Genomic DNA, 13,859 nt, shown 5'->3' with positions numbered 1-13,859 from the left:
GCTCCTCCGCTATGAGCCTGCTTCTTCCTCTCCCACTCCCCCTGCTTGTGTTCCCTCTCTCGCTGGCTGTCTCTATCTCTGTCGAATTAATAAATAAAATCTTTAAAAAAAAAAAAAAAGAAAGCCAGAAGGCAAGGACAGAACAGCCTTCTGTTGCGATATAAACTTCCATGGGCGCACGAAACTTTTATTTCCAGTCACGAGGCCTTATGATCGTTAAGTCTGGTTTGGACATTGTCTTCCATGACTGGATGTCTTAAACGATGGCTGACAGCAAAGGTTTCCCCAAGCCACGCTGCTCAAGGCCTCCGTCGTGATCACTCACAAGTCAGTGCTGGGCTAGTCACAGGCCAGCTCATGCCCAAAGCATAACTAGACCGTAATGCACAACGGCATCACAGGATTTGTTGAATTTTTCTCCTGCTACGTTATCTGTAAACAATTTCAACCATCTAGCATTAAGTCGGCTCCTTTATATTTCTTTAAATTTATTTATTTGAGAGAGAGGGAGGGTGAGGGAGAGAGAGAGAGAGAAATGGAGCCAGGGGGCAGAGGAGAAGGAAAAGCGGACTCCCCGCTGAGCAGGGAGCCTGACGTGGGCCTCGATCCTGGGACTCTGGGGTCATGACTTGAGCCGAAGGCAGACGCTTCACCGACTGAGCCACCCCGGCGCCCCATGTAGGCCCCTTTAGATAAGGTGATACTCTTGAGCCATATTCATAAAATCACCAAAGGGAATATCACTCTTGATTGACTTGCACTGAAAATCTATCGATCCTTGTGCATTTGGAACAACAACAAAGATGTCTTGAGTAAACTATCAGATTTAACCAATCCCCCAAATTACTTGTGGGCCTTCAGATATTGGGAGCTCGGGGTATGCGCTTTGTCTGCGGCACACTGGAGATTTCTTCAGAGCTCTGGAGAACTGGCTGACACAGCATGCAAGCACACGAGCAGGTATCCTCCATTTAACAGAAAACAGAGAAACTTTACTGAGGTATGATACGTGGTTTCTCACGGACCCCGGCATTATGAAAGCACATGCTCTTCCTGAGATAAGACCAGGGAGCTGGCTGAAGACACGACTAAGCATATCACAGAGTGTTTCTGAGTTCTGCAAAGATAAAGCCATCTCAAAACCAGCAGCGCTTCAGTGCAGAGGGCATCAGCGAGCTGTCCGATAGAAAGAAAACTGGTAAGTGGCCGGAAATCCTGCACTTCCTAAGGGAGATATGCTGAGATCAGACGACAGGAACACAGCAGCCCAACCGGCTCCAGAGGACAGAGATGACGGGTACTTTCACGGAGCGACAAACAACGCGATGCTCTGTGGTGCTGCCGTGGAGCCTGATGCTGACAGGGCCCGCGGTCCCTGCCGGGCACTCTGTCGGGAGCGCCACAGGCAGGCGGCTTGGGGAGGGAGGAGGGCATGGTCTGGAGTTGGTCAGACAGGGACTCCTTCAACAGGCAAGTACGAACAATACTTCTCCCCGGGTCTGGTAAGAACCCAGACAATGCACGGGCATGGTCACTGCTGTCAGTTCCGAGCAAGTGTGCTCTTCACACTTCCATTGAGTTGAATCCCGCAACCCTGTAAGTTCTTCCAGTCAGGAGAACTATCCTTTGGGCTGCAGAGAACTCTTCATCCACTCAAATGTAGGAAGGCAGGAACCCCCCGGCCTTAAGACTCCCTTCACCCACTCCTCCTAGAGCTCTCCTCTCCCTTCCCACCCCCACCTGCTCCTCCTGGACCAACAGAGTCGGGACCGACCAGAGCCTGGCTGATGCCCAGCCCATGACCCAGTTTCCCATCAGGACTGTCCCGTCACCAACCACACCCGTATCATCAGGAGCTCCAAGCTAAAGATGTATGAGGATTATGGGTTGTTCTTGTAACTTTTATTCAAATACATACAAAGCCTGCAGACAGCCCAATTTATCTCTCCCACCAGCTCTCTTCCTCAGTCTGGCACACTGCCATGGTCACATCAGGGCTGTGCAGAACCATCTCAGACACACAGGCCAATGGTCACTTGTCCAGTGACCATTGCTGGCACCTGCCCATGTGAGACTGACAGAAATGATGGTAAACATCTTTTTGGGTAAAAAACATATTTTTATAATGTACCTTTGGATAAAATGTAATCTTTTCTCCCCTTCTTTCCCAGGTCAGGCACTTAAAAATGAGAAATTTCAGGAACGGGCAACCCAGTTTGTTAAAATTCATTTGTTCTGGTTTCCTAAGAAAATTTAAACAGTGTGGGAGGTAATGGTGTTCAGCGTTTGCCGCCGGAGTTCGTAGAACCGACAAGGATGACGATGTTTCTGATGCGCCAGCGTCTGATTCAGAAATGCAGCAATCGGGGAGTCTCATCCGTGCTTAGTCTCACTTCCCCCGAAATTCCGTCTCCATAATTAGGTCATAGCCATAGTGTGAAATTGGTTAGATGAATATCACATTTATTGGGAAAAATGATTACCCTCTGTGTGGCCTGGCCTCTGGTACTGCACACATTCCTCACGGCTTCAACTGCTGAATGACAGTCTGGTCCACAGAGAACTAGTTAGGCAGTAACTAGTTCACTTATTTCTTATCTCGAGCCCGTAGGGTGACTGTGGTCTATGTGCGTCACATTCAGTTTAAGAATCTCAGTTCTCAGAGTGACAAGTGGCTGAAGACAGGGCCTTGAGACGACAGGGTCCACGGAAGGGCAGATGTGGGAGGTGCGGGCTGGTGGTCACACTGTTGCACGGAGCCTGGCCCCACCTGATGGTCCTCCCTGTGGAGTCCTGCTTCTGAGCAGCTGCCCACACTGCCCACCACGGCCCCTGCTTCCTCTGTGAAGATGCTGTTTCGTGGGCATCAGGCTGGATGTGCTGAGAAGCGCTCCTGCCTCCTGTGACAGCAGAGGTCAGCCCGGGAGTCTGGAAGCCTGACCAAGAGCAAGTCTACTTCCTGTGGTAAAAAATCCCAACCACCTCATAGTCAACCTTCAACACAAAACTAAATCGCTCTGAGAAATAACATACTTTGAAATCCTTTCACGTGTTTATAAAAAGAAAAAACCAAAAAATTTGCAAATTAAAAAAAATCCTTAAAAAATGTATCAATAGCCTTCTTATTAACAAATACAAAACAGCTTAAGACACTTTGTGACTTCCTTAGGTCATGGATCAGGGGGATGGATCCACAATGAAGTTTTACTACTAAAATTTCATATTTGGTAAAAACTCCAGCAAGGGCTCCACTGACAAAATAATTCTTTTGGAAAGAAGAGTTGCAACTTTTCCAAAATGTCAAAAAGAATAAAGATGTAAACACCACATACTTAACATATTAATACAACAATGTTAATTCAGTTAAATAAATACAAGAAAGTGGCACCAACATTATGGCAATTTTTCAACGCAAAAATGTAGCTTGAGAATATTTTAAAATAAATAATTGCTCCCAAGAGAAATGAGTTTTCTTAGCACAAACCAAGAGCATCTGAGACAAAGTGCTACGGGGCGAAGTGGCTCCACGCTCCAACCTGTTCATCTGTGAGCAGAAACGCCATCTGGGTCTCAGGTCTGAGGTGTCCGCCACCAGGAAGTGTCACTAAACGCCAGGCTGAGGGCCGTCTTTTGTCATTTTCCTGTTTTCTTCCAGCGTGTGCTTAAATATTTTCTTCAGGGTGTCGTAAACTACTGGTCCATTTTCAGAGTCAAAATTAACCTGCTGACAAAGAATAGATAGACTCAGGACATAGCAGCAGAATTTTAATCAGCCGATTTGGGGAGAAAAGAAAGGAGGAGAAAAACCCTGACTTACAAACACAATTATATACAATGAACACCATACACAACACAGTTCACACATTAATTTAAATTGAAAGACTATATTAGAACCGCCAATCATGTCAATACCAAACTTATGAATAAAAACTCAAAAACTGAAACCCCCTGCCTGGACGTGTGTACTTGAAGGGTGTCATGACGCAGGGCAGCCATGAGGACGGGATTCTGAATCTGGAGACTAACCGCCCTGGCACAGGGAAGGTGTCTATCAAAACAGTGCTCGCCAGCTGTAAGGGCTGCCCTGTGGCAACCCGCCCGGGAGCCCAGCTTTCCGCCAGCCCGCTACTTGGCCTCAGCTCACACGTAACCTCTGTAACGTGTGCACCACAATACCCACCGCCTTAGCATTTCTGGGAGCAGTGAACTTGAGAAGCTCACGTGTTTGTTTGCCACAGAGAAAACTTTCATGGAAGTTAGTTTCCTTGCCCCACGGTGGGGACGTACTGTGTCCATGTATTTGGGCTGTTTGCCCAAGTTCAGAGGGCTGCAGGGTCGAGTGATGGTAGGACAGAGAGCCAAACCAATTCCCACACCTCCGCCCACTCCCCCTCCCACAGAAACATGTGACTCCATGGGCAGGGCTGTGGAGGGTCCCCGCCTGGCTAACATGTTTGTGGTCAGAGACAAACAACTCCACGACTCCAGGCAGCACGTGCGTCACAATCACACGGTCGCCCTCGCACTCTAAGCCCCCAATTCCCCGATGAGGTGGGGGCGATGTGGAGCGGCCCAGGTGGGGGCTGCACAAGCAGGGGCTTTGCATCCTAGCTGACCTCTCCGAGCGAGCGCAGGTTTCCCAGTGTTTGCTGAGGGGCTGCAGCAAGCCGGGAAAGCTCTGGCCAAAGGCAAACAGGACCTTCGTGACCCTGAAAGCAGCCGCTGCCCAGCTTCCTTGAAGAGCTGGCCCAGAGCGAGAGCAGTCGGGGCCTCTGCTCACGAGACTGTGCACCAGGGGAGACAGCCACAAATGTCTCCCAACCTTTTCAAAGCTGGGTTTGGAACAACTGCTATGTTTAACTTTTCATCAGGATCCCCCTAAAAGGCCAAAAGAAATTATAAAGAATTCCTACCACATTCAGAGAAACCAACACTAAGGATTTTTTCATTCAGAAATTTCATTATATTGTTTATCCTATCTGCAAAAACTTCTCATTGACATTAATAACGGTTTGAATTGTTCACTTTGCTAAGCACCCAACTGCAACCCTCCCCAAGGGCAGTGGCCTCGCGGTCTAAGACATAAATGTAAGGTGCAAAGGACGATGCGACATGGGTCTGAGCCACTGGTTCTGGAAACTGCTGAGAAGAGACCCAGAGGCTGCAAAGCTCCTGAGAGTAACCCAGACACCTGCAAGGGCGCACTTTGGAGAGCACAGGGAAGCCGCGGCGAACCGCACAAACAGTTAACTGGCATCATCGCTAACATCTACTGCAGATGCCGTCGCTGAGAAGCTGGGCTCTTGCGCTTCAGGACAGTGTCGCATCCCCTGTGAGAAGAACCAAACTGAAGGGGTGAGGGGAGCCTTTTCTCCTGGCACGGCCCTGGTTCTTGCTGCAAGCCAAAAGGATGTGCATAGAAAGGAAGCTTTTTTACTACTTTCTGCTTTGATTTGCCAACTAGGGCAGGGTACTGGGTCATCGATGCTGGACGCTGGGTTCTCAGTGGTCAGTTACTTGCTTAGGCCCAAAGTAGAATGGGCTCAACCAGAAAAGATTCTCTGACTCCTACTTGGCACATGATTTAAAAGAATTTTCTCAACATCTAATTGTTTCTGTATGAAAGCTCTTTGTTCCAATGTTCTCCTACAAAAATACCACATTTCAGCTTTTTCTAATATCACTTTTGAGAAACTAGTATTTTTTGGCCAAAGTCTATAACCACATTTGAGAAAGGTCAAACATGTTTCCATTAAGGAAAAATATACTGAAAGTTTTATTTTAGAGCAGGTGTGGGACCTCTGAATTCTGATTTGCAATTATGCTGAGGGCAGCATGTGACCCACCTTGGTGAAGGCTTTAATGGCGCGGGAGAGGATGGCTTCCTCCACATCCGCCGGGATCCCCTGCAGGCTCACTATGCAGTCCAACACACAGAGAATGGTCTGGTGCTGGCCCTGTTTTTGCAGAAATCAAAAGCAAACGAGTGGTTTGAAAAATGCCTCAAGACATAAACTCAGAGCAACTGCAGAGCCAGGAGCTGGTGTGCAACCAAGTACTCGTAACCTCAAATACCAAACTCTCTACCAAGGGCTCTACCAATGTTTCCTGTTAGGTGTTAAGACAATTTGAAAAGCTTTCAGGAAATAAAATCAAAGCTGCTTAGTTATTACATAAAGTGTAACTGAATATGAATGTAAGTGTAATTTCAAATCAAATGTCTTTCTTGCAGTGAACTAATGAGAGGATCCACTCGTTTCTAGACACAACTGTTTCAGTTCAGCTAGCGGATGCTGACATGCTGCGGTGGTACATGGACTAGTGGCGGGCACCCAGTGTCAGTACTGCACGCCCTGCCTGTGGTGGGAACTGCGGGGGGGGGGGGGGGAGAGACAACCACAGCCCTCCAACAGTGCGCCCACTGGAACTTAAAGGGGAAGGTTCCAGAGGAACGCGTCTGACTTGACTCCCAGAGGCTGTTCACTTCAGAGAAGCAAAGGAGACTTCACCTCTGGAGCGGACGCGCATCCAGTACACTTATCCCTGAGAGCCACTGACTGCGCTTCCAGAAATCTACTCTGAGGGCCTAATCGGAAATGCAGAGAAACCTGCATGCACAAGAGATCATTACAGGGATGGCTACCAAAGTGAAAACCTGAAATAACGTAAACACCCTACATGTGGGGGTTGGAGCGAAGGATGATGAAGGCGCCGCGGGCGCCACGTGACAGACGGGTGTGAGCTCTGTGCCAGTGCCACTGGAGTTCAAGTCCTGCTCTGACACACGCTGCCTGCCTTTCCTGAGAGACGGGGCCTCATCCTGTCTGGGCCATGGAGATGGATGAAGGGGAAAACGGAAATTATGACCTGGCAAGGGCCTGGCCGCTGCCCCAGGGGTGACCTCCTCTCTCATCCCCTCACACAGGGGCTGAGAAGGCAGACTCTGAAACGGACTCTGGATCCAGACTCCAGATCCAGGGCGTCCTCATCTTTAAAGGCATGTGCACACGTGTGCGAGTGTGTGTGTCCGTGTCTGTGTGTGTCTAAAAAATGAATTATACGGTTGTCCGTGACCACGCTGAATGCACTAAGCTTGACAGAAAGGACTCACGAACGTTCCGAGTGGTGTTGCTGGGACTGTGGCTGTTCTCCTCGTCTGGCTTTGGATCTTCTAATGTGATGCTGGGCGTGCATGTCTTCTTACCTCAGGAAAACCTAAATTAGACCCAGATACGGGGTTCTGCACAAGTCCCCTTCTTCATAATGGATTTTTGTGCATGAAGCCTGTGCTAAGGGCCTTGGTTAACTGCATCAACCGCCCAACAGCCTCTTTACCTTCTCTAATAAAAATAGTGCTTCCGCGGCATCTGTGCGGCTGCCAACCAATGTGTCCACGTCCTCTCTGGTGATCACAGGCTCCTTCAGTTGCTCCACCCAAGACCACATTAGACTGCACAAGACGAAAGGGTCTCTTTCGCCACATATTCTTTCCCAAGCTCCATCTCGGGAATTTAGTTCTTTCTAAAAAGAAGGGAAGAAAGAGGAAAATGGAGAGGAAGGAGAGGGGAGTAGAGGAAAAGGGGAGGGGGGAGTGGGAGGAGGAGGGAGAGGAGGGGAGGAAGGGGGAAGGGCAGGAAGGATGGGGGAATGGAGTGGGAGAGAGAAAAGAAGAGAGGGGGAGAGAGGGAGGGGGAGGGAGAAAGGGGAGGGCAAGGGGTGAGGAGGAGGGAGAGGAGGAGGGACAGGGAGGCAGCACATTTTGAGGTTTGATGGCCCTCAGGCTGTCCATGAGTGACAGTCTTGGGCTCTGGGTGGATGGGGACCCCTCCCAGTGCCCCCACCTCCAGGTGGCACACTGGTCTGAGATGCTGAGTCTCTCCAAGCCTCAGTTTACCTCTGTGAAGTGGACCCTGCCCCACATGCATGCTAAAGCTCCCTCAGAGAGGCGCTCGGCTGGCCCAAACGCTAAGCTCTCCACCCCGCTCTGAAACCACACGCACTGTTCAGAAAGAGGGAGCCTTCCTTTTCAGGTTCCTTGGAACAAAACAGAAATACTTACTGTGATGAAGTAGAATGGTAGATGAAAAAGCATACATACAACATTTGCAAATTACCCTGGGACGAGGAAAAGCTGCCTGAAACTTCAAAGTGGCCCCAGAAAAGTGAAGAGGCCGCAACTGTGGCAGACACACCTGTCTCACGCTCCTTTTCAGAGTCCCGTGCAGGCCTGGACACAGAGCCAGCCCCACATCCTGAGACTGGGCAGGGCAGGGGACGAGCAAGTCTTGCCCTTGCTGGAGGGCAAGTTAAGTTTATGCTGGAGATAAGTTTACCTCGCAGAGAGCAAGGGAAAAACAGGAAGAATTTTAACTTCTGCCAGGGCTCAGAATTATGCATTAGTAAATAAAGTATATGTGTGCTACAGGACTAAGCATAATAATTGCACATTCATTCATTCATTCATTCATTCACACATCTGGTATTTTCACAAGACAGAATAGGGCAGCCTGTAGCACGATTCCTATAGCACCCCGCAGCGAGGCCCCGATGGCAGATGTGCAGGCCCAGGGAAGAGGGTACTTGCCCAGGAGCCCAAAGCAGAGCGGGGCAGACGGCGTTCTCTGGGTTTTGTTCGACCCCAGACGTGATGCTCCTGCCCCGCTGCCAGGGTCCTCTGGCTCTGGGTTCCTCTGGTTCCGCTTGATTACCTCATAAAGAAGCCACTGTGTTGAGTTGTGTGGAGGCCCCGTTCCCCACAGTTCACACACACAGATCTGCTCTGCAGTAACCAGAAGCTGGACAGAACGGCACAACTCAAAGGCCCTACCAGTAAAATGCCGTTACACTGTCGTGTTTTCTGAGATCCCTCAGGGGGCTTAGCAAAGTATTAACCTCATGAGCTGCATCCCGGCCCTGCCACATTCGGGCCACAGGACCTTGAGCATGTGTCTTGACCCCTGTGACCCTCGGCTTCCCTAACCGTGATACTTAATTCATAAGGACCGTGAAGAATAAGGAAGAATCTTAGGGTATCCTCTGCCCTACAGGTCCCTGTGAGAGCAGGTGACACAGCAGAGAGGGCCCAGCACAGGCACAGGCAGCACTGTGCTGTCCAAATCACAGTTCACTGGACTCTTTCCAGAACTCAACTAAGTTGTTTTATTGCTGAAAGGCCCATATTAAAATCCAGAAACTGAAACAAAGGGCAAGACTATCCCCACAAAAGGGTCCTGTTCACCTCTGGAAGATGCTTTTGTATGCAAAGTGCTCCAACAGTCTGGCCCATGCCGGGCTGACCTATGAGGGGTCCAACCACTAGCTCCCGCGGCTACGGTGTTGCAAGGGAAGGGCCTGCAGACTGAGCCACACCGAGCCAAAGGCTTGTTCAGTCTGGTAAGAAAAAATACTCCATGTTGTAAGAAATCAATATATGTAACTATTTGCTCAGCAAACACCTGCAGTTCTGACAAACAATGTGCACGTGCTCTGCAGTCCCACAGCTGTAAGTGGGTGCAAGGCTCTGTGCCTCATTTTCCCACGTCTGCATCTGGAAGGTTCTGACCCTCCTGGAAAGTGTACATGCCTTGCTTAATTAATGTAGAATACAGAGGAGCGGCTACACAAATAATTTGTGGGAGATTATAGGCTAACAAGTCTAGATTTCACTGAGCCAGGCCTCCCCAGGTCAGCCCCACATATGGCCAGTTTACTAGTTTCTGGTAACTAGGTGGTAAGGCCTGCCTTTTGTCTACACCAGCTGCTCATTCAGGGCACTGGGCACAACTGATTTAAGACTGTGTTTCTAATGAAAATACACCACAAAAAGGGGTTAAAATTTAAAACTACACATTCTAATTTAAGTAAAAGCCAAGAAATGGACCCCAAAGGCACAACTTCGGATAAAACTAATGGTACATGGGCACCTGGGTGGCTCAGTCAGTTAAGCATCTCACTCAATTTGGGCTCAGGTTATGATCTCAGGATCATGAGATGGAGCCCACGTCAGGCTTGATGCTGAGCTTGGGACCCTCTCTGTCCCTCTGCCCCTACCCCCACACCCCTCTCACTCTCTCTACATAAATAAAATCTTTAAGGAAAAAAAAAAAAGACCTAACGACACAAAGGTACTCTGTGGCTTGCTCTCATTTGCTTTGTGGAATCTAACTGTGGCCTCATGGGGGTGCACTGGGAAGTCTGCAGGAGGGATGCTGAGCAAACAGCATCCATCATGTGTCCTCCTGACCTCACTCAACACTTGCATTGATGACTTTGGAAAAGAATTTTCTCTGATTTCTCTTACGTCTCTGGTCAGTGATTCTCCAAGTGTGGCTCCCCACCAGACTCATTAAAGATGTTCGAGTCAGTTCCTAAAACTGTCTGCTGCGGTCTGTCCCACAAATGCAGAGGGACGGCAGGAAGCCGCCACATGTATTAGCATCAGTGCCGTGCTCCAAGGACCCTGCTAAGTGCTGAGCACTGAGCGCTTTCTTTCACACAGAGATTGAGAAACCTCAAGTTCAAAAGTTAATTATTACACAAACAGGTCGTCAAATTCCCGTAACCCTTAAATTTGGGAAAATGTATTATGTTTTTGCTCTGACATAAGTATTTCCCCCCCACACTTAATTAAATGAAATACAAGTACCTGCCACATTTCTACCTTCCTTTTCACCTCCTCCTTTTCGGCAAACTCATTTAAACTTGCCAGGGCTCTGGCTGCCAGTATTCTCCTGGCTTCAACACTCAATTCAGACTGCAAAGCAGTGTGTGGAGCAACTGCAGACAGATCTTTGCTGTCCTGGGCGTGGTTGCGTCCAACCGAGAAGGGTGCTTTGGGGCTGAAGCCACAGTCCACGGGGCCACGGAGGGTGTCGGAGCAGCAACCAGCAGGGGTTTTGTACTGACAGCGGGGCGCTTGCTGGGGAGAACACTCTGGTTCCGTCGGGATATCTGCAAGATTCAGTGTAACTGGTTCCTTAAGGTTGTATGAACCCGAAACACCCGAAGAGAAGGTTCTGCTCCGCTGTACTTCCTTTGTAATAGTCTCCCTATGGAAAACCTGCGACCCCTCATCTTTGAGTCCTTCCAGGCCTCCAAATTTAGCCTGATTCCAGAAAGAGAATGTATTTCGGACGAGCGTTTCCTTACTTGGATCAAGCTGTGGAGACTGGGGGCTGTAGCAGTGGCTTATGGGCTTCTGCTGCCCAGGGTTATGGCCACACAAGGCCTGGGCAGGCCCTGTCCATGGAGATCCCCCCTGCTCCAGAAGCGACTCAGCCCTCTTTAAATCTGAGTCGCTGTAGCTCAATCGCCTTTTCAGATGAGTCAGGGGCTGAAGGCACTCAACATTCCGCCTCTTCCAAAGAGGGTCAATCCCTTGCTCGCTGGAAAGAATCACGTCCTGATTCTCAAAATCTGCGGCCACTGCAGTGGGGGGGAAGGAATCGGATGCATCGCTGCCCTGCCTCAGTAACTCTTTATCCAGCTGCAGGGTGATCATCTCAGAAACCGTCTTCTCAATTTCGGCAGACAGGCTGGGCCCTTCTGCCACCTCTTCTGTCACCACTGGCCTGTTCTCGGCTAAGTCCAGTAGCAATTTGCAAACGAGATGGATAATTTTGGGTACGTGTTTCAGAAGTCGGGCCTCATAACCATGAAGCAGATGCCGCTGGCGAATGAGATACTGTGCTAAAGTAACCGTGTGTGCTTTAGGGTCACAGCAAGAGAATATATTGCGAAGAGGAATCAGAAACTGAGTAAATTCCCTTACACAGAGTAATTGTCCTCGAGTTTGTATGGAATTGGGTCGCTTTGCCCGAACAAATATAATTGCTTGGTCAGCAGTCATTCTTGTTGCAAAAACTAAGTAACATGCTATTAAAACGCCTAGAGGTGAAGAGAAGATGGGTATGAAAAAGTTTATAACTTATTATTACTCTTTAAGATTTAAATTTTGACTATGTGTTAGGAAACCTATAAAAGATCATTTTAAAGACAATTATAACTGACTGACTTCTTGTACAAGTGTTTATTCACTTGTCTATATGTCACTTCTCCCCCTAACTGAGAATCCACAGTCATCTCTGTACCCTGAAAGGGAGTAAAGGTGGGTGAGGGGGATGAGGGAGTAAGAGGGGCCGAGGGGATGAGGGAGAGAGTGTGGTGAGGGGATGAGGGAGAGAGTGGTGAGGGGGATGAGGGAGTGAGTGTGGTGAGGGGATGAGGGAGTGAGTGTGGTGAGGGGATGAGGGAGAGAGTGTGGTGAGGGGATGAGGGAGAGAGTGTGGTGAGGGGATGAGGGAGAGAGTGTGGTGAGGGGATGAGGGAGAGAGTGTGGTGAGGGGATGAGGGAGAGAGTGTGGTGAGGGGATGAGGGAGAGAGTGTGGTGAGGGGATGAGGGAGAGAGTGGTGAGGGGGATGAGGGAGTGAGTGTGGTGAGGGGATGAGGGAGTGAGTGTGGTGAGGGGATGAGGGAGTGAGTGTGGTGAGGGGATGAGGGAGAGAGTGGTGAGGGGATGAGGGAGAGAGTGTGGTGAGGGGATGAGGGAGAGAGTGGTGAGGGGGATGAGGGAGTAAGAGGGGATGAAGGGATGAGGGAGAGAATGTGGTGAGGGGATGAGGGAGAGAATGTGGTGAGGGGATGAGGGAGAGAGTGGTGAGGGGATGAGGGAGAGAGTGTGGTGAGGTGGACGAGGGAGTGAGTGTGGTGAGGGGATGAGGGAGTGAGTGGTGAGGGGGATGAGGGAGTAAGAGGGGATGAAGGGATGAGGGAGAGAATGTGGTGAGGGGATGAGGGAGAGAATGTGGTGAGGGGATGAGGGAGAGAGTGGTGAGGGGATGAGGGAGAGAGTGTGGTGAGGTGGACGAGGGAGTGAGTGTGGTGAGGGGATGAGGGAGTGAGTGGTGAGGGGGATGAAGGAGTGAGTGTGGTGAGGGGATGAGGGAGAGAGTGTGGTGAGGGGATGAGGGAGAGAGTGGTGAGGGGATGAGGGAGAGTGTGGTGAGGGGATGAGGGAGAGAGTGGTGAGGGGATGAGGGAGAGAGTGTGGTGAGGTGGACGAGGGAGTGAGTGTGGTGAGGGGATGAGGGAGTGAGTGGTGAGGGGGATGAAGGAGTGAGTGTGGTGAGGGGATGAGGGAGAGAGTGTGGTGAGGGGATGAGGGAGAGAGTGGTGAGGGGATGAGGGAGAGTGTGGTGAGGGGATGAGGGAGAGAGTGGTGAGGGGATGAGGGAGAGTGTGGTGAGGGGATGAGGGAGAGAGTGGTGAGGGGGATGAGGGAGTGAGTGGGGGTGAGGAGGATGAGGGGATGAGGGAGAGAGTATGGTGAAGGGATGAGGGAGAGAGTGTGGTGAGGGAGTGAGGGGGCGTTGGGGAAAGGTCCAAACAGAGTATATGGATTGACTGGATGGAATATTTTAAGGGAAGTTCAGAGCAGGAAGTAGAGCAGGATTTGCTTGAAGTTGGTCCAAGGAGGAGAAGGAGCCTGAGAACAGTTCACTCCATTACTTGCCCTGACTGCACACTTACTTCCCAATCCTGCCATCTTTGCCATCAATTGTCGCCACATTCCCAGCTTGGCATTCTTCCTTTTCGGGCACTTTTTCTTTGGGGATTATTCACACTGACAGTTTACTTCTGGACTTTTGTCTACACTAACAGTGCTTTTCTCCAGACCAAGATATAACTTTATTCTATAAATACTTATTATTAAAGGAAACAGCCTGAATGGTATAACCATTATTATTCTTGCTAATTAACATTAAATTAAAATGAATAACATAATGGTGATAATTAATCCATTAATCCAACTTTGATAGCTAATATCAAGATAAAAGGCAAATCAGAAGACATCTGTGT

The 13,859-nt window shown here is 49.6% G+C and overlaps 1 protein-coding gene across 6 annotated transcripts in view; it reads right to left on the bottom strand.

Moving 5' to 3' along the window:
- Window positions 1-1,887: 1,887 nt before the first annotated feature.
- PTPDC1 (protein tyrosine phosphatase domain containing 1) overlaps window positions 1,888-13,859 on the bottom strand; it is a 59,068-nt gene continuing 47,096 nt past the window's right edge. For 2 of the 6 annotated variants that reach the window (XM_045772488.2, XM_087858955.1), the window contains 4 exons: window positions 10,646-11,886; window positions 7,336-7,521; window positions 5,847-5,957; window positions 1,888-3,724 (listed from right to left, as the gene is read on the bottom strand). In XM_045772488.2, the coding sequence (XP_045628444.2) occupies window positions 3,605-3,724; window positions 5,847-5,957; window positions 7,336-7,521; window positions 10,646-11,886 (1,658 nt within the window). In that variant the 3' untranslated portion in view covers window positions 1,888-3,604. The remainder of the gene's footprint in view (window positions 3,725-5,846; window positions 5,958-7,335; window positions 7,522-10,645; window positions 11,887-13,859) is intronic. The other 4 variants (XM_045772489.2, XM_087858954.1, XM_087858956.1 and 1 more) reach the window with 3 other exon arrangements.

This window comes from Ursus americanus, chromosome 34, assembly GCF_024610735.1.
Source record: "Ursus americanus isolate L20-20 chromosome 34, mUrsAme1.1.p, whole genome shotgun sequence".
In the NCBI taxonomy this organism is placed as follows: domain Eukaryota; kingdom Metazoa; phylum Chordata; class Mammalia; order Carnivora; family Ursidae; genus Ursus; species Ursus americanus.
The sequence above is the reverse complement of the archived record's forward strand: the minus strand, read 5'-3'. Positions and strand labels throughout refer to the sequence as shown.